General features: G+C 46.7%; 1 protein-coding gene across 3 annotated transcripts in view; it reads left to right on the top strand.

Moving 5' to 3' along the window:
- KIF9 (kinesin family member 9) overlaps positions 1–20,661 on the top strand; it is a 36,013-nt gene that overhangs the window by 8,697 nt on the left and 6,655 nt on the right. For all 3 annotated transcript variants that reach the window (XM_067530452.1, XM_067530454.1, XM_067530453.1), the window contains 13 exons: positions 1,004–1,087; positions 1,203–1,295; positions 2,295–2,442; positions 4,046–4,110; positions 5,846–5,923; positions 7,241–7,309; positions 7,832–7,936; positions 9,211–9,266; positions 10,148–10,238; positions 11,542–11,672; positions 13,172–13,369; positions 15,120–15,328; positions 20,315–20,494. In XM_067530452.1, coding sequence (XP_067386553.1) covers positions 1,004–1,087; positions 1,203–1,295; positions 2,295–2,442; positions 4,046–4,110; positions 5,846–5,923; positions 7,241–7,309; positions 7,832–7,936; positions 9,211–9,266; positions 10,148–10,238; positions 11,542–11,672; positions 13,172–13,369; positions 15,120–15,328; positions 20,315–20,494 — 1,507 coding nt within the window. The remainder of the gene's footprint in view (positions 1–1,003; positions 1,088–1,202; positions 1,296–2,294; positions 2,443–4,045; positions 4,111–5,845; positions 5,924–7,240; positions 7,310–7,831; positions 7,937–9,210; positions 9,267–10,147; positions 10,239–11,541; positions 11,673–13,171; positions 13,370–15,119; positions 15,329–20,314; positions 20,495–20,661) is intronic.

The raw sequence follows: 20,661 nt of genomic DNA, 5'->3' as shown, positions 1-20,661 counted from the left end.
AAGACAGGACCTGGAAGTCAGGAGAAATGCGAGAGCAATTTATGGACATAACTAGGCACGTAGATGTCAGAGTGATCTAAACTGCACCCCCAGTTATTTATGTCTGCAAATTGTGGGTACAAGAAGGGAGGCTGAGTTTTGAAAAATCTGCCCTTTGATCTCTGTGCTTCCATTTCTTCATCTGTAAAACAGGGATAAGAACATTGCCTTAAAGGAACCAACTTGACTGGGCTGCTGGTTTTGGGTCTTGATTCCTTATCGTGAGGCCGGCTGGAACTCCTCTAGCTCTCAAAGACGTCAAGACACAAGCAGGCTGGCCCGGCCCCCTTTTGAAACTAATTACAGCTACCTTAGTGGTGCCCTCTAGAACTTACCGCTTCAGTTCCTTTCTCACCGTGCTCCACTGTGATGCTCCCTGTCGGAACTGCAGCCCTCACAGACAGTCAAAGCATCATTTTCAATGACTGACTTATTTTCTTGTGGTCCCTTCCTATCATATAAGTAATGTTTGGATGTCTGGTGCATTTAGGGAAAATCTTTGCTTCCTGCTTATTAAGGAACTGAAGGAAGCACTGATGGATGCACTGTCTTATAATGAGTCTTGCCTGCCTGTTCCTCAAAAGTCCACGTTCTTTAAGAGCTAGGGGAGCTCTGGCCCCTTTCACACTAGAAACCTGAGCCCCAAGGGTGGGAATCCGGGTGATATGGAATCTGCAGAGAAGCAGTTTGACAGATAAGTAGTGATCCCTTACCTGCCTTAATGGAGTGGAATATTTGTAATGTGCTTTGAGAGCCATGCTAGAAATGCTTACAATGGTCAGGCAGATAGGGGGAGCTCTTCAGATAGAAAGCTGTGGATAAGTGAACAATTCTATTGTTATCTCTGCATATTAACAATACAAGCCTGATTTATTTAACTGTGACTTTATCGTCTTCCTTTCATATTTATTCTCCTAAAATTTAGGTATAAAAATAATGCCCTCAATTTTGACTTCATTTCCAGGGTGAGACCAACAGAATAATAGGTGAACATACGCTGAATAAAAATTCATCCAGGTCTCATTGCATATTCACTATCTATATTGAGGTAAGTTCCCTGACAGGCTTCCGGGGGGCTCAGAAATCTAGGGGTCTTTAGAACTTAAATGTATACTGTACTTTACTTGTCTGTAATGTTAAATATAGTTTATTTTTTTCCCCAGTCTCATTCCAGAATTTTGTCAGACGCCAAATACATTGCTTCAAAAATTAACCTAGTGGATCTGGCGGGTTCAGAGAGACTGGGGAAGACTGGGGTAAGCAGATGGGGAAAAAATGTTTGCTCTCTGTAGGAGATGGGTCCAACTGTTAAAGTGATGCATGTGGACTTTCCCACTACTGTTAATGGAAACAGCAAAACTGAATTCCCTTTATGCCACATTGAACTTCTACCTCTAAAGAAGGCTGGTAGTGAACGTAATTTATATTTCCACATTAGCCAAGTGAATTTTATTCTAGCTTGTTTCTGTGAATCTGGTATCAGGACAAGAGAAGGGGCTTGACTCTGTGTTAGATCCTACCCTTCAGTTGTTCGTCCCTAATCATGTGTCAGCAATCCCGTACTACAATTACACATGAGAATCTGTAGATTTTTCAAAATCTATGCTTGACATAAGAATCAAACCCATGGTCAATAGATAGGAGGAACCATGACAAATCTCAACCCCATGAAGGCATCAGAGGACACTCGGTTATCTTCAGTAGCTGTAATGTGAAATCCAAGCATGCAAAACACCATCCTCCTTGCAGCTATCTCCTGCTCGATCATTCCTTCCAACAATGTCATTGCTTGGTCTAGGCTTTACTGGGACCTCTTTGTAATTCAGTTTCATTCCACAATGGCACTGACAGCAAAAATCCTTCTGATTCTGGTGATAGCGTGTAGACTGATGCAATCACTTTTGTGAAACAATAGGGGACAAATTAAACTTCACCACTCCCATATGATATACTGTGTTGTGTCAAACAAGAAATCCCCAGGCAGCCTTGTGACAAAGAAAGGATTTCCCCTTTCAGAACAAGGAAAGCCAACGTTCTGGCAGACTTGTTACCGCAAAATGACAGCCCCAAAGAACTTGCTCTCAAACCGCAGAAAGCGCTGCATGATCTAGTATCTCATAGTTACTCAGTCTGTGTTGGATTCTGCATCTCCTTTATCCTCCACTTCAATCAGAGCTGTCAGCCCAGTGAGGTATACACTCTATTCTGCTGTTCACCCAGAAACATACGCTCTTTACCTTTGCTCTTTGTTACAGTCCGAAGGGCAGGTTCTGAAAGAAGCCACATATATCAACAAATCTTTGTCGTTCCTTGAGCAAGCTATCATTGCCCTGGCTGATCGTAAGAGGGACCACGTCCCCTTCCGGCAAAGCAAGCTCACCCATGCCCTTAAGGATTCATTAGGTAAGGATCTGGAATTGGAGTAGCTCTGTGTACATGGATGAGAAAATATCTTGGTTTCAGTTCTCATGGGGAGATCAAGCTGTGACCAAACACGCTCAGTCAATCTGATGGCTTCTCTACACAGTGTTTTAGTGCATGGCCAGCCAGGGTGTGAATCTACAGTGCACTGACTTGCTGTGCACCAACTGGCCCTGTTACAGCACACGAAAAGTTCCATAGTGTGTGTTGGCCTACCACCATTTCAAACAAGCTAAACCAAGGCAAAGTGGTTTCCAGATCACTCACTTACCATTTCAGTGACGTGCAACTGTGTCAACCAGCAGTGTGTCAGTGTGCACTGCTGAATGTACGGAGCGCTGTAGCATTGACCGTAAAGTCAGTTAGGTCGCGGCAAGCTAGTGCACTATAGATTTATGTCCTGGCTGGCCATGCGCTAAATCACTGTGCAGACAAGTTAATAGTCTAACATATGAAAATTTAGCAGTGGTTGTTACTCAACAGACATCTGTTTTTCTTACCCTAATGAAACACCAACCACCTGAAAGGGGGTTCAACTGCCTGAAGGGGGGTTCCAGGGAGGATGGAGCTAGGCTGTTCTCAGTGGTGTCAGATGACAGAACAAGGAGCAATGGTTTCAAGTTGCAGTGGGGGAGGTCTAGGTTGGATATTAGGAAAAAGTTTTTCACTAGAAGCGTGGTGAAGCACTGGAATGGGTTACCTAGGGAGGTGGTGGAATCTCCATCTTTAGAGGTTTTTAAGGTGCAGTTTGACAAAGCCCTGGCTGGGATGATTTAGTTGGGGTTGGTCCTGCTTTGAGCAGGGGGTTGGATTAGATGACCTCCTGAGGTCCCTTCCAACCCTAATCTGCTATGATTATATGATCAGGCATACGTACACACAAGCCTTACACTGAGCAAGCCAGTGGAAACTTTGCTAAACTTTTCTCTGCTGAAAATACTTGAAAAACACACCACAGTCCTTTCAACGTTCTGATCCTGCAAGTGCTATCAACTCTCACTGAGTCCTGCAGGAGCCGAGAGTGATCAGGGCCTGGGCACACATGACACACCCAAAAACTATATGATCTCTGGAGTCTGTAGGACAGGTCTGCACTTTAACAACACTGTCCGACACAGTTGGAATCGAGAAAGCGACTGAAGACAGGCTGCAGACATCGGCAGTAAGGAACTGAAATCATACAAATTTAGGGTGGAATTTCATAGCTCAGCATTGGCCCAAGACTGCTCCTCCCACTGATTTCATTGGATGAAAGCTAGACCAACACTGAGCATTTTAAAATCCCACCTTTCAGTTTTTACCCACTCCAAGCATTGCCTTATCCTTATTACTAACTCAGCAGGCTGGAGACATAACATTGGCTGTTCCCTTGACTCATTCCAAACCACCATGCTTATGGTCATTATCTTTCATGATGACCACTGGTAATCCTTCCTGTTTCCTTGAAGGAAAAATGACAAACTCGCTATGTTCATTGTAGTCTTGCTGTGTCTTTCATTCTTCACTCACAACAGAATGTAAAATTCTCCAGAAAGGAACCCAACATAGAGAAAGTCACATTCCTCTTCCTTGCTATCTTTTTTAGGAGGAAACTGCAATACTGTCCTGGTGGCAAATATCTATGGTGAAGCTGCTCAGATAGAGGAAACTGTAAGTGGAGAGGGTTCCTTCAGAAATGATGTCCTTCATCAAGGCCTGCTTTAAAGACATTTTGGTCCTGTCCGCACTATAGTCAAAATCATGCTAGCAATAACCATGATTAAACTGTAGCATCCACAGGGCCTTAGTATGAGGTCCAAGGGAAGTATCATGCCTAATTCAACAAAATCACTTGACATTGCATCTTGCATTATAAATGCGGCATGCTAGGAATGCTCTGGGGCTGGTTTCTTCAGTCTGTTCAGGCCACTTTGTGCCACATAAGCCATCCATTGAGGAGTCTAATCTTCCAAGGAGAAAATGAGACTCATATAGATAAACATGCAAAACCAAATTCAGCCTGGATCTAAGCAGGCATGGTTTCATTCTTTATTGTTATTATCTGCTCCTTTCCAACCATGGGTTTGGAACTGTACAGCGCACAATGAAGTCAATAGTTATACTTAAGGCCTGTGATAATCGGAGGTCTTTATTTGAAAATTCATGGCAGTGTCACGCATAAAGTATTGATTTTCATGGAATATGCATGGCAGCTGAGTCCCTCACAAAGTGCTTCAACTTTTCCAACAGTGGGGAGGCAGAAGTGAGCATCTGTGTACGTCCGTCTTGTGCTCAATGCAGCTGATAGTGGGGGGCAGGGGCTTCACGGTCGGTTTTATGTGAGGCACAGTAGCCAGCACTGCCACCACTTGGAACATGAACAGCTGCGGCCTCGGTGGGGAGGAAGAAGCAGGCATTTGTGCACCAGTCTTACGCTCAGTGTGACGCCTGGCACACGCTGGTGTCATGTCAGAGCAGCTGTTTGGGGGGACTTTTATGTGAGGCTCAGTAGCCAGTGCGGCCACTGCTTGGAACATGAACTATGAGCCACACTGAGCATGAGACTGGCATGCACAGATGCCTGCTTCCACCTCCCTGCTGAGGCCGCGGTTGCTCATGTTCCAAGCGGCAGTGGCCCTGGGTGCCGTGCCTCATAAAAATCCAAATCCCCCCCCAACTGCTGTTCCACCAGGATGCTGCCACGTGCTGTGAGCCACACACAGATGCCTATTTCCATCTCCCCGCTGTTGGAAAAATCACAGTATTGGGCTGATTTTGTGATTTCCCCTCAGTCAGTGAAATCGTGATTTCCATCGGGCCCTAGCTAGCCCCCTTTACATCAGGGGTGAATTTGGCCCTCGGTAGCAACTACACAAACAATTTGGTATGTTAGTACCAGGAATAACCTCCTCATGGTAAGATCCCTTAGGCTTTGGAACAGTTCTCCACAGGAAGTTGGTGGTAGCCTCATTGCTTGAGTCATTTAAAAGTGGGCCAAACAAAACACTTTTGTAAAGTACTGCAGGGAAGGAGGTAACTAACAGCCACTTTTTGAGACTCAGTGACCTGTCGTATAATCGTCTCTGCTATTGGCCATTATTATTTGTGTTGCAGTGGCACCACTGCGCTAGGGGCAGTACACACATATAACAAAAGGTAAATTCTTTGGGGTGGGGAATGTCATATCTAAAGTCATCATCTCAAGAGGAATAATCATCTGGGAGCAACCGGGCACTAGAAGATCTACTCCTGGAATGGGGATGGCGTAGAATGATGGCCTACAATGACACAGCTTTTCCATCTCTAGCTCCTGGGATCTTATAGTATTAAAATTGCAAAGGTTTTGAGTCTGGTCTGGTGTCCCAAACTCGCTTCCTGCTTGATAGCAAAATGCAATGTTTTTCAGCTGTCCTCTCTCCGTTTTGCTACCAGAATGAAATGGGTCACAACAGAGCCAGCCATCAATGAGAAATATGACCCAGAGGTATGTATATTTTGCAGAGGAAGTGGAAGGAAGATTTGTTTTTTTCATGTCCATGAAAAATTAAAACACCACTTCCTAAGCTTCTTCATCATGTGTATCACAACTTAATAGAGAAACTATCTCATGGACACTCTTGTCCCACTGAGAGGATCATCTCTGGTCCTATCTGAGACCCTGCAGACCACCTCCCTTTCCACAGCTGGTCACACAACATCCCTGCAACAACTACAGCAATTGTTCACATAGAAAAGTAACATTAGAAAAGTAATCAATATATTTTAGCTTCTTTTAATGCACTTTAAAACAGGGAGCGGAGTTAGCATCTTGTGATCTCCTCACACCCCGAGCAAGCGCTCAATGAACTAGTGGTGGTCCTTGGACCACCTGCACCATGGTAACCACTGGTCCACAGCATCCGTGGCAGGAGATAACCCCTTGCTGTCCTGTACTGTCCAATTTAATGTGTCTGTCTACAGTAGGTGGAAGCAGAGAACCATATAGAGCAGCTTCCTCCAAGAGTTTTCAGAAGAGACTGTGCAACAAACTGTCTTTTCCCCTTCAGCTTCCTTTCTTTTCCTGTGAGGTGAGCTGAGTGGAAAAGAACTGGAATGTATTTAATGAGATTATTACATCTGGATGCTAACTGGGAGCTTCCCAAGGCACAAAGGGCAGGTTGGCACCCAATAGCCAGTGCTTTAAAATATTCCAGCTAAAGGAGACATGCAAGTCTCAAGTCTGCAGTGTGAATCTGCTTGCGTAAAGCATTCCTGTTAAAGTCAGTGGTGAAGTGGCCCTTGACTTCAGTGAAAGCAGCACTGGGGCTCTGTGCCTTCTTCAAAATAATGCCGTGTAATCCAGAAAGAGCACGTGGGGCATCAGACTGGTGATGCACTGAGTAGATAAACAGAGAGTTTTCCCTGTGAAAGCTTAAAGTGACTTTACAGGGGGTGGCTCCAAGACACAGCAAAGACTGTCCTACTGGAAGCTACACTAAGGCAAAGTGATTTCCAGATCACTCCTCACCATTGGAGCGATGTAAGCCCAGCAGTGAGTTCTCTGTGAGTTGGTACCCAGCCGTGATGTTACCCAGCAGCCGTCGGTGTAGTCTGACTTCTATATTTGGGGGGTGCCGCTCCAGTCAGGCTAATGGGGTGGGGCAAATTCCACACCTGCCCGAGGCTGGCAGTTGGGGGAGCACAACGTCCCGCCTGTTGCCCCACAAACTGCGCTCATGCCGGCAGCCAGTCTGAAGCGGCTTTGGATCGTTCATTCTCTAATAGCACTTGGTCACGTGGCATCTTTTTGTTTTCCTGCTAGCGGATGGTTAAGAATCTGGAGAAGGAGATTGCTTTTCTGAAAAAGGAACTAGCCATGCATGACAGTTTGGTAAGGAGCAGGCTGCAGCCGTTAATCGCTGACTATGCTTTCTCTGATCCCTAAGCCATCTTGCTGGGGCTCTTAATGTGTGCTTTGAATTTATCAGTGGGATCAGTTGTATCAGCGCCTGTCAAGATTTTGCATTCCCACTCTGTCCCCAGTGGAGTCCCATGAGTTTAGACAGTGTTCTGAGAGGTCCCCACTCCCCACCCGTTTTTCCTCTTGTTAATTTCCCATTCCACACGCTTCCATGTCATCGTCATTAACCCCCCGAGTCCTGGATGATAGACGGCCTTGCCATTCAAACTGATCAGTGCCTCTCCTGAGTTTATCCAGAAGGCAGAGGCAGGGCACCACTCCCAGCCAACTCCAGAGTCTAGCGCCCAGCCAGTCTGCAGGATGAGAAGCCAAGTCTAAGAATTAAACCTGCTGCCATGGCAAGGCAGAGCACGACTGGGTGATCATCAGGCTAGCATTTGCCACACATATTGTAAATTGTTGCAGTTCACTTGTCCACCCTTTCATTCCTAGGTCAACCGCTCTCTGGTGACTTATGACCCTCTGAATGAAATCCAGATAGCAGAGATTAACTCTCAAGTCCGCAGGTACCTAGAAGGAGCCATAGAGGACATTGATGTGAGTAGCTACCTAACAAACTGGGGCTTGTACAACTCGTTCAGCTGGTTATATCAGGCTGGATGCCAGCCTCTTTCAGCTAGAGGGACTGAAGTTAGTTGTGGAGGAACACTGAATTTAGAATTAAGGGTGGCACTAATTTTTTATACACTTCTCTGTTATTTGCAAGGAAACTGGATGCTTCCCGTCTCTCATTCCCACCTCCCCTTAAGTTAATAGGAGGCTTCGACACTTCCACCCTGGCCTTAAAACTTAGTGGGACATTCTGCTCTGAGCTTCCTGAAAGAGACAGCATCAAAATTCTGCATCTGGCTAGAACCATGTCAGATGTGTTCACAAAGTATCCCTCTAAAAAGAGTTCCACCTTTTTTGGGAGAGGGGACCTTCTGGGGCACTCCAGCCCCATCTAGCTACTCTTTGCTTTGGTCTCATCCTCCCAGGCCGTATGTGCCAGAACATTTTCCTCCGACTGATGGGGGTTGAGGAGAGTTGGCTTCTGTGAAATCCAGGGAGTCTTTTAGGGTCAGGTATGGTCAACCTGAGTAGAAGCAGGGTTATGGGGAAAGATGTCCTTCATGAAATCTGGGAATCTTTGAGAAGGAAGGATGCCTCTCTGGGAGTGGGGAGAATGCACTTCAAGACTTCTTGGAGAGGAAGGCTGCTCCAGTGGCAAGGGCATGTGCCACTGACTTGGGAGATCTAAGTTCAAGTCCCTGCTTTGTCCCTCTGTGTATGACCTTAAGTAAGTACCTTAGGCCCAGATCCTCAAAGGTATTTAGGCTCCTAAGTTCTATTGATGGATCTGGGCCTTAGTCCGTCTGTGAAATGGGGATAATAGTTCTGCATTAAAGATGGTGAGGTGCAGGACTCAGCGGCGTGTGAGCGGGGAGAGAGCAGCAGAGCCTGGAGGGTTGGAAGCTGCCTCATGTGTAATTTGTAGGATGTTTTTGGCTAATCATTCCTGACCTGTGGGGTCGTACAGGATACTTGCACAGCTGGAACCTGCATCAGCCTGGCAGATAGATTCCTCTGTTCTTAAAGCCCACTTAAGAAGCATGAATGACGAGTGATGTTCATGGTCACATGGGGCCTGATTCTCTCAGTGCAGGAGAGAATGAGTTACCTGTATCCTGAGGTTGAAGAGGGGGGTGCTGGGATTCTGTAGTATTTGAACCAGACTTATAGAGCAAGTTTTTAACTGTTACACAGTGAACGTGACCACAGCTCACTGCCTGCCTCCCATTCTATCTCCATTGTACATCTCTCTTCCTCAGATAATAAACATCAGGCAAATCCAAGAGGTATTTAACCAGTTCAAAGTGATTTTGAGGTAAGATGTTGCAGCCAGGGTGTGTGCATTGGACACGGAGATTTAGAAACCGTCCACCAAGCTTCAGTCTGTGACATCACAGCACGGTGTCATGACACTGCTGGTGATGTCACTGTAAAATACGCAGAGAATAACTTGTAGTTGTGAAAAGCTCAGCCCAGCTTGTTCAGGGAAAGCTGCTCCTGGCTAACCCACTGGTACCTATACATCATGAGGTTGGTCCTTGGATGGTGGGCTCCATTAATTGGTTAAGTGTGCTGTGTTGTCCGGCCAGGAGGGGTCAGATACCACAGTTACAAAACTAACATGGTGTCACTTCAGGGAGATTTGGGCTGTGAGGAGGGAAGTGGCTTGTTCAAACACAAGTGCCTGTGGTGCGTGGCAGGGTGGGCATTCCAGTTCTACAGGAACCCACATGGCTCCAGATCTCTTGGTATTTGTGTCGGTGTTTTTTTCCTTGGGGAATCCTTTTATGGGGCTAAAATAAAGCACAAAGATCAGGTCTTCCCATGGTGGTTCCACTCTCCAGGACTGAAATATTGTGGAGTCGTGTTATTTGGGCCATAAAAAAGGCTCCCTAAAGTATTTTAAAAGCCAGTGAAAAGTATAAGTGTCTTAACAGAAGAGATTTGCCAGGTCCGAGGGACAGCGTGGAGAAAGATGGGAAGAAGAAAACCGAGGAAGGTGACAAGAGGTGCACGAAGGAGAGTGGCTCGGGAAGAATGTAGGAAGCGGGCGGGGGCGTGGGAGGAAAGGAGGGCAGAGGTAGATGTGGGGTGACATCAGGCACAGCTTTCTGCTGAAGTGTGGCACAGTTACAGGCTCGGGGCTGTATGAAATTTGCCCTAGAGCACAGCGAAAAGGGCTGTTATCTCTCCCAGCCAACAGGAGCAGGAAGTGGAATCCAGACTCCGAAGCAAATACACGCTGATAGACAAAAATGACTTTGCAGCCATTGCGGTGGCTCAGAAGGTAGGGCTTTGGGATGAGACGCTGCCCCAAATTCTTCCCACACTGCTTGAAATCTGAGGCTCTGCGCTACCACGGTGATGGGCATGACAGACGAATAGAACTGCTCCAAGTCAATAGAGCGGCACCAGTTTCCATCAGCGGAGAATCTGGCCCAGTATTTTAGCAGGGTGGTTTATAAAATAGAGAAAAGGAAAATATACAAGAACTATTACATCAAATATGCCTGCATGCATGTCTGTCTGTCTGTCATAAAATACAGGGCTAGATCCTCTGCCCCTGCTATAGTCCCTTAGCACCGTTGGAGCAGCATAAAGGAACCTTACCCTAACCTTAAAGGCAGATGTGGATTTCCTTATGTAGTTTAGGATGCAAGCTATTTTTCATTACCAGCTTGTTTTTAGTTGGTCCTAACTTTCTGAAACTTTCACCTTCTGAGCTGATCACTTCCATGCTTAGACTAAGCCTCAGTTTATTCACTTATAACATGGGTATAAGAATAATTAACCTACCTTGTAGAGTTGTGGTGGGGTTTAACTACAGGCGCTTTGAGATCCTGGGAAGAAAGGCACAATAGAAATGTGAAGTATTATTATAACACAAACCTGCCGTCTCCAGGCAGACCCCTTTCAAGGCTTTAATTTAAAGCTGACCTGGAAAACACAAATGAAATGTGAGTTAAGCAGATTTCAGTGCTGAATGGGCCATTTAGCCATGCTGTTGAGGCACTGACAGAGATAAGATTTTACTTATGAAACCTTCTTGCAAACTCCTCCTTTGCTGAATGAAGATAACCCAGAGTGCATCATTCTCTGCTATTATCAGTGACACCATGATTCCAGTGAGATCTCTGGCATTTGTGATGTGTCAGAATAATGCATTCTGGCATATCAGCAAAGAAACAGAGAATACAACAGGATTTAATAAAGGCACGGGGAAGAAGTTTTACAAGTTAGTTAAACCTATTTCTGTGATGTAGCCCTTACTTCCTCCAAACCTGGCTCGTGGGAGCATTCAGCACAGGAATCTGAAAGTAACTCCACGGACCTTTTTGCTTCTCAGTTCACCTTTAAAATAATTTTTTCCCCAACCTGCCATGAGGTGAATCCTAGAAGATGAGAGTTGGAAGGGACCTCAGGAGGTCATCTAGTCCAACCCCCTGCTCAAAGCAGGACTAACTAATCTGGATTTAGATTAAGGAGCTGCACAGACTAACCCCGCTGAGCAGACTATTTAGTTCTCACAGACTGGACATCTGCAGGGCTAATACTTCCGTACTCACATCTCGAGCCTGCCCTCTTTTCAGGCAGGCCTGGTGGACGCAGAAGGCCATCTGGTGGGGGAAGTGGATGGACAGGGCTTTGGAATTGGAGTTGCGCCTCTATCCAAACACGGCGGGAAAAAAGCTAAAGCCAAGAAAGTCAAAGAGCAGCTTAGGTGAGTTGACATGTAAAGCAGCCGTTCCTGCTCCTTTAATCAGGTGTTTCTCTCCACTCCTGAAAACCTTCCTGATAGCAGTGACAGGTCACATCCCTTTCAATAATCAGGGATTTAGGGGCTGCTTTACACCCACAGGGGTACGTAGCTACCCCAGGGAGAAGGCCATGGAGAAACAGCCCCAAAAGCTCCTGTGATATTCTGTGTTTGTTTCAATGAGGAAGTCCCGGCCTACTAGGATCGGGCTGCTGCATGGAAAGGACCAAACCTGATCCTCAGCGTGTGTCTTTGCACAGTCAGCGTCAGACTCAGTCAGTTTGGTCTTGTGGGAGTCTGATATGTGCCAGATTTACTGCCAATTATTGTGAATTATTAATTATCTTATTATGGTAGCGCCTAAGGACAAAATAAAACCGGGGCTGTGCTAGGTGCTGTACACCCACAGAGCAGTAGGCAGTTCCTCCACCAAAGAGTTTACAGCCTAACTAGACCGGACAGATGTAGGGTGGGGAAGGGATAGAACACACCAGCAGAGTGACCAATGTGATGGCAGCAAATGGCATGTTAGTGCCACGATGTTGTTGTTGTTGGTTTGGTTTCGGTAGAAGGGGATAAGTGAAATGGGAAGGGAAGGAGGTGAGAGGGACAGGGTCGGACAGGAGCGGGTAAGAGGAGCAGTCTGGAGTGAAGCTGAGCTGCAGAGACTAGCGGCAGGGTTGTAGCAAACAGCCTGTCAGTGCAGGACAAGGACAGTCCAGACAGAACTGTAGAAAGTTCTCTGAATATCCAGAGGTCCCTGCTTTAGCTGCTGCTGCTCCTGGTGGCTGGAGTCTCTGGCTGGTTTTTCCCTGCAGTTGTTCCCCATGACCACATGCAGAGAAGAGGCACAGAGTAGTGGGGATCTCCCCTGCACATTTTTGGGTCCAGGACGTGCTGCCCTGGTCGATGCCAGAGTGCTTCTCCACACGAAAACGTAGCTTCCATTGTCATCTCTTTCATCTCACACTGGCTGCTTCTTGGTGAACACTGATGTTCATGGAGGCCAGTTGAAGGACACTTTCCCCTCTTCTTCCTTAAACTGAACCTGGGGCTAAGCCAACTCTTCTGGACTCTGCCCGTGGGCTCCACTGAGGATGAACACTGGTCCACTGTCTGCTGCTTGCTCCAAGCGGACGCTGGTATATTCAATCTCTTAATCAATGCGCCTTAGCCAGGACAGGGGCAGTCCGTGTAACCTGTGCAAGAAGTTGATCCTGCCTGTGCTGGTATTCCGACAGTATTTTATATTCAGAGATGTTCCTCTGGTTTTGGAAGTAGGGAGCTGTGACAGTAGAGATCTACGGCCTGCTCCTGCCCAATTGTTGGCAGAACTTTCACCATTAACTTCAGTGGAGCAGGCTCAGACCTCTAGTTCTTGAATCAGACCTGGGTTCTGCAGTGTAGTTTTTAGTACCAGTGTTTTGTTACATGTAGAAAGTTAACCATCTCTTTCCTCTTAGCCCCACTACCAGGAAGGAAGGATATGGAAGCCCTGTTTTGGGGAAAGATCTGGACTCTGTTTCCCCATCAAGGAGTCAGCTGGTAACGTCCACAAAGGATCTGGATGTGAAGGAGGGACTAATACGAGAGCAGGATGCAGCCAGTATCGAAACACATCGCTCAGAGTCAGTGCCCAAGGAAGACTCCCACAGACCCAGGTAGCCTTTCAACTTCCTGGGGCACTTCCCATTTGCAAAGCTAATCGGGTGGAGTCATGCAGGTTGCAAAGCCAGCCCAAGTGCTTCCAGTCGCTGAGCTGGGTCTGAGGGGGCTTGGTCTGTGACGGGGCAGAGGGGACAGGGCCAAAGCTGAGGACGTCATTTCCGTTTAGCAAAAGGGAAGTCTAGCATTAGCTCTCCTCACGCCATGATATTTTGATGTAGGTTTCCTGCTCTGACACCTTGTTGTTTGCAGCGGTGCCGTAATGGGGCACCACGCTCACACACGGTGAGGGGCTCGTGTGTGCATTTCAGTGCAGTAATACATCCCATGAGTTCAGTCTGGTTTGGCTCCTGATTTGAGATCTCTTGGATACGGCCCCCTTGCCAACCGGGGATCGACACTCCATCCTCCCTCTGGGTCCAGCTCCCACTAGCTTCCAAGCGAGCTGATCGGCAAATTCCAGCCATTGCAGCTGGCATCCGCCTTGCCTCTGCTCTTTGCTATCGAAAACATTTCCCTGCTGCCTGCAAAGGGAGCTATCCCATTAGACCTGTTTTACAGAAAGTGGTGGCAGCCCTCAGATTTTGTTCTGAACTATTAAATGGTTACCCTTGGCCAGTAACAGCTGGGAATGCGTTGGGGCTTTATATTCGCAAACGCTTAACACTCATTAACTAATTAAGCCTCACATCTCCCTCGTCAGCTAAGGATGTATGATCACCATTCTAATGGTGGGGATATGAAGGCATGGGCAGGGTCGTGCAGGATGCCAGCTGATACAGGCATCTGTCTAGCTTTATAGTCTCTATTTCTAGGGGATCAATACAGGGTAATCTACTTTAAGGTAAGAGATGAATGACTTGCCTGTGTCAGCCCAGTTCTCTGAAGGTGACTTTATTTCTATAGACTCACACTCCTCACCCTTCTATAGGTTAGCCCAAGGGCATAGCTCCCTAGGAGATACCGTGGGAGGATAGTCCCAAGGCGTGGCTCCCGAGGGGATACCATGGGAGGTTCACCTAAGGGCATGACTCCATTGCAGTACTGTAGGAGGTTTGCCCAAAGGCATAGATCCATAGAGAATACCAGCACCTTCATAGACGTTTGCTGAGCACCTTCTGAAATTAAGTATTTTCTCCTCCCCTGGGTTCCCAGGCTGGCCTCGGAGGCAGCAAGCCTCAGAAGTTTGGATCAGTAAGATCTAACTTTCTGGGAAGATTCAACTCAGGCAGCTTCTAGAGAATTTGCTTCTGTGTAAGCAACTCTTCCTTCTTGGAGTGGTCGGGCTTGTCTACACTTAAAAGGCTGCACCGTTGCAGTGCTTCAGTGAAGATGCAACTTGTGCCAATGGGAGGGCTTCTCCCATCAATACAGGCACCTCACCTCTGCAAGAGGCAGTAGCTATTCGACAGGAGAAGTCCTCCCATTGACATAGCGCTGTCTGCACCGGGAGCTCGGTCGATATACCTGCCTCTCTCAGGGGGTGGATTTTCCACGTCTCTGAACGATGGAGTTATGCCAACATAAGTTGCTAGTGTAAACCAAGCCATCCAAGGAGAGAAGGAGGAACGAAGGTCAGCACAGTGAGAGGACCATGATGTTACAAGTGCAGATAGGTTCTGAAAGGGCCCCATGGGATGTAATTTACAGACATTGACTATCAGTCCACTTAGGTGCAATAAGTAAACCTGAAGCTGGACCAGTTGTCTCCTCCTGTATTTTCTCCTTCTCTGAACCCTGGTGTAGTTCCCCTCCCGCTAAGCCGGTAGCATTTGAGGAGTTTAAAAACGAGCGAGGAAGTGAGATCAACCGGATCTTTAAGGAAAACAAAGCCATCCTCAGCGACAGAAAGAAGAAAGCGAGTGAGATCACCCACCGACTCAACCTAATAAAAGAGGAGATGGACATCACCAAACAGGCTCTCAGGGCTCAGAAGAAGGAGAGGGAGGAGCAGGGTAAGTGGCAGACAGAATGGATCGGACAGCAGGGAAAAGGGAAAGCCTGTTTCCTTTCTCGAGCTGTAACGGTTGAGACACATTACATGACACCACTGCTGTGCCGCAGGCTGGAGTAGCAGCCAAAGGAGTGTATGCTGTAGCTCTGCAACCCGGCCTTGGGCTCTGCATCTGGTTCCACTGCCTCACCCCCTTGCAGTTCAACCACATGGAGCCCAGGCACTCAGGCTTTCTGTGGCTGACGTGGATTTCAGCCAGACTGAACACATCAAAGACATAGCCAGGGTCTAATTCTCCATATGTTCTTCAGCAGAGTTGCTCTAGCATAAGGTGGGTGTAATGCAATGGAGAATTAGGTCAATGTAGCGTAAAATCCATTAGTTGCAGGGTTTCTCTCTGAGAGTAATGGTGATTCTGTTTCTGGGTACACATCATGCTATTTGGTTTGATGGGTCTGGATCAGTCCCTGCCATATGAAACACCACATTCTCCATTTGCGTGAGAATGCCTCAGGCATTAAATGCTCTCGAACAAAAACCAGGGAAAGAAAACTCTAAAAGGCACCAAATTCTAAGATGGGTCAAATCTTTCAAGCGCTGACCCTGCAGCTGATTGCTCGCGTGCGTGCTGCTGCCCTTGCAGCTGTCATGCAGGTTCATAGATTCAAAGTCCAGAGGGGACCATTATGATAATCTACCTCCTGTATAGCACAGGCCAGAGACCTGCCCCAAAATCATTCCTAGAGCAGATCTGTTAGAAAAACATCCAATCTTGAATGAAAAATTGCCAGTGATGAAGCATCCACCCCGACCCTTGGTGAACTGTTCCAGCGGTTAATTACTCTCCTCATTAAAAATGTACACCTTATTTTCAGTCTGTTTGTCTAGCTTCAGCTTCCAGCCATTGGATCACTAGACCTTGCTCTGCTAGGCTGAATTCTAATCCTGTAATCATTCTCGTGGCTCTTCTGTGAACCTCTCTAATTTATCAACATCCTTCTTGACTTGTGGGCACCAGAACTGGACACAGGAGTCCAGCAGCAATCACACCAGTGCCAAATACAGAGGTAAAATCACCTCTTTGCTGCTACTTGAGATTCCCCTTTTATGCATGAGCTCTTTTGGCCACAGAGTCACATTAGGAGTTTTTGTTCAGCTGATTGAAAAAGATTTGGGGCTCATGGTGGACAGTCAGTGCTTCCCCCATCCTGGCCTACGTTCTTTTTCCCAGAGGTATCAGGGCCCCAGTGATTTATACTGAAGCTGTGACTGCACTTCTGTGTCTCTTCTCATATCCAGAGCTTGTAAGTGCTCATGGCTCAGCTGGCTTTTGTCATGCCGATGCTTTAAGAATTGGTCAGGCAACGCTCCAGACAAGAGAAGAGAAAAAGCACCTCCATTCATGTAGATAAGATACGGAACAAACTAAGTCAGTGCAACGACGTGCTTGAGATTTTATACCCATAACAGTCCAGGCATTCGGTGTAGCAGCAAGGACAGCAAACGAGCAGAGTGAGTGAACGCCAGCCGAAGGGATCCAGGGGGATCAGAAGGGCTTTTCTGATTGTAAAGTGAGTGAACGCCAGCCAAAGGGATCCAGGGGGATCAGAAGGGCTTTTCTGATTGTAAAGGGAGTGCCAGGCAGAAAGCAGGCCCACTAAGAAATGAAGACGGGAAGCTTATTTCCTGTGCACCGGATTCTGATAACCTCACAGCGAGGGCACATCCTGCTCCACCTCATCTCATTGGGGTCTCTGCACTGAAGTCGCGCTTGCGGAGTGAGGTGTGGCTCAGTGTGAGTGAGGGTGTCAGAATCGGGCCCAACACGACTCTGAAGCTCCTGGTTTTCACCTCTGTACATACAGAGAGATTTTTTGCCCAATCATTATAGCAACTCTTCTACCAGGAACATCTTCACGTAGGGTCCAGTTCTGCAAAGTGCCGAGCTCTGCTGGCTAGCTAATGAGCAAACTCTGCTCCTCCTGAAGTCATTATGAAACGAGGGTTTTTAGCACCTCATAAGATCAGTCCCTTAGTTTGGGTCTTGACTCTTGTCTTTCATATCTACAAACTGGAAGGTTTATTCTGGAAACTGGAAATCACTAAAATAAAATGATTAGAGGCAAACAGAGACACAACTGCAAACTCTGCTGATGCAAAGGGAAGACAGGAAGAATAGTAAGAGGCCATGATAGCTCCCTCAGGAGCCCTTCAATGAACTGAAAATCAAAAAGGAATCCTACAGAAAGTGGAAATATGGACACACCGGTGAGGAGGAACACAGAAGACTAGCACAAGCATGTAGGGAGACAATCAGAAAGGCTAAGTTACAAATGACTTACACCCAGCAACAGACATAAAAGGAAATAAGAAGTTCTTTAACGACAGTAGGAAGAAGAGAAAGTTGAAGGAAAATGTGGGTCCTCTACGTAGCAGGGAAGGAAAGCTAAGAACTGATGTCATCAAGAAGCCTAAGGTGTTTAATATCTATTTTGCTTCAGCTTTTACTAAAAAGGTTAATGGGACCAGATACTCAACACAATTAATATAAACAACAAGGGGGAAGGAACGCAAGCCAAAGTTGGAAAAGAACAGGTTAAAGAATATTTAGCTAAGTTGGGCATGTTCAGGTCAGCAGGGCCTGATGAAATTCATCCTAGGGTATGTAAGGAACTAGTTGAAGCAGTCTCGGAACCGTCAGTGATTTATCTTTGGGACCCATGGTGGTCTGGTGAGGTCCCAGAGTACTGGAGAAGGGCAAACATAGTACCTGTCTTGAAAAAGGGGAACAAAGAGGACCCAGGCAGTTATGGACCAGTTAGCCTTACTTTGATACCTAGAAAGATACTGAAATAAATTATTAAACCATCAGTCTGTAAACACCTAGAGGATGATAGGGTTATAAGGAATAGCCAGTCAAGAACAAATCATGCCAAACAAACCTAATTTCCTTCTTTGACAGGGTTACTGGCCTAGTGATTGCAGGGAAACAGTAGATGTGATATATATTGTGATTTTAGTAAGGCTTTTAACACAGTCCCACATGACATTCTCAAAAACAAATTAGGGAAATGTGTCAAGATGAAATTACTATAAAGTGGGTGTGCAACGGGTTGAAAGATTATACTTAAAGAGTAGTTATCAATGGTTCACTTGTCAAATGGGAGGGCATATCTAGTGGGATCCCGCAGTGGTCAGTCCTCAGTCTGGTACTATTCAGTATTTTCATTGATGACTTGGATAATGGAGTGGAGAGTATGGCTTATAACATTTGCGGATGACACCAAGCTGGAAGGGATTGCAAGCACTTTGGAGGACAAGATTAGAATTCAAAACAACCTTGACAAGTTAGAGCATTAGTCTGAAATCGACGAGATGAAATCCAGTAAAGGTAATTTCAAAGTATTACACCGAGGAAGGAAAAATCAAATGGACAACACAAAATGGGGAATAACTGGTTAGGCAGTAATAGTGCGGAAAAGGATCCAGGGTTATAGTGGATCACACATTGAACATGAATCAGCAATGTGATGCAGCTGTGAAAACGGCTAATATCCTTCCGGGATGTATTGTGTCATATGTCAGACACAGGAAGTGATTGTCCGGCTCTACTCGGCACCGATGAGGCCTCAGCTGGAGTGCTGTGTCCAGCTGTGGGAGCCACACTCAGGAAAGATGTGGACAAATTGGAGAGAGTCCAGAGGAGGGCAACGAAAATGAGAAAAGATTTAAAAAATTCCAACCTATGAGGAAAGGTTTAAACAAACTGGACATGTTTAATTTGAGGGGGGACGTGATAACAGTCTTCAAATAGGTGAAGGGCTGTTACAAAGAAGACGGTGATCAATTGTTCTCCATGGCCACTGAAGGTAGGGCGAGAAGTAACAGGTTTAATCTGCAGCAAGGGAGAGTTAGGTTAGATGTTAGGAAGAACTTTCTAACTGTAAGGATACTCCAGCTCTGAAATAGACTTCCAAGGCAGGCTGTGGAATCCCCGTCATTGGTGGTTTTTATGAACAGGTTGGACAAATGCTGTTAAAGATGGTTTAGATTTATTTGATGGTGCCTCAGCTCACGGGCTGGACTTGATGACCTCCGGAGGTCCTTTCCAGCCCTACATTTCTATGAGTCTCTGAAGCTATGAACAAGGAGAGGTTTTGAATGTGGGAGGTAGCTGAATGCTAAGGGTCTCTGAGGTGATGACCAGTTTATCTCCCATGTCTTGCCTTAACAATCCAGTCCTGTTCTCAGTGACATCCATGAGAGTTTTGCAGAAGGAACAGTGTGTGCAAACCCTAAATGATCGCTTCACATGGTGTGTCATGCAAGAGTCACCAGGGCCACCCGCTCAACCCACTCTTAGTCCTGTACTGACATCTGGGCTAGTTCAGGAGATCAGTAGCTACTCCACCCCCATGCCACTGGGAGTAGAACAGTGTATTTAAGGAAATGTCACTTGTGTGGTAGGATCCTCCATATCTGTGTGGTTGTGTGATATGATCCAGTTGTGTGGTAGGACCCTCCATGTCTGTGTGGTATGATCCAGTTGTGTGGTATAATCCTCCATGTCTGTGTGGTTGTGTGGTGTGATCCAGTTGTGTGGTAGGACCCTCCATGTCTGTGTGGTTGTGTGGTCTGATCCTCCATGTCTGTGTGGTCAGGGCCCAAGCATAACTTTTTCAGGTCCAGTACAAACTTGTAACACAAGCCCCCTCCCACACACATACCACAATCCCTCATCCCATACATACAATCTCATGAGCCATGAACATTTTTTTCCTCATGGTAATGGGGGTTGCAGCCCAGGCTGCCCCCCCCCAGGGCCTCTGGACCCTGGTAAAGTGTATCCTTCCCCACCGCCCCCATGTGGGGGTCCTGTTCGTGGTATGATCCAGTTGTGTGGTATGTCCCTCCATGAATGATCCTTGTTCTTTCGCACTCTCCTTCCACTCATGAGACCCCGTCATGTCCTTCCCCCACCCTGCAGGGGAGTATGTGACTGAGGAAGGACAGACCATAATTGACGAGGAGGAGTTTTTACTGGTCATGAAACTGAAGGATCTGAAGAAACAGTACAGGTCTGATTTTGACGAATTGCGGGACCTGAAAGCGGAAGTCCAGTACTGTCAGCATCTGGTGGACCAGTGCCGTAACAGACTAATCTCAGGTACTCACGTTGCACACCAGAGGTTTGGAAATGACATGCACTTCGGCTAGCGCATTCAATAGCACCAGGTCTCTACGCTCCGCAGTGTGCTCCCAGAACAGGTGGGCAGATATATAAATGACATCATTTGCACCTGCAGAATTGGAAGCCTCTACAATTCAGGGACC

Source organism: Emydura macquarii, unplaced genomic scaffold (genome assembly GCF_026122565.2).
Source record: "Emydura macquarii macquarii isolate MOO-44397 ecotype Brisbane River unplaced genomic scaffold, CSIRO-AGI_Emac_v2 contig_3080, whole genome shotgun sequence".
NCBI classification, from domain to species: Eukaryota; Metazoa; Chordata; order Testudines; family Chelidae; genus Emydura; species Emydura macquarii.
Note: the sequence above shows the minus strand (reverse complement) of the source record. Positions and strands in the feature narration are given on the sequence as shown.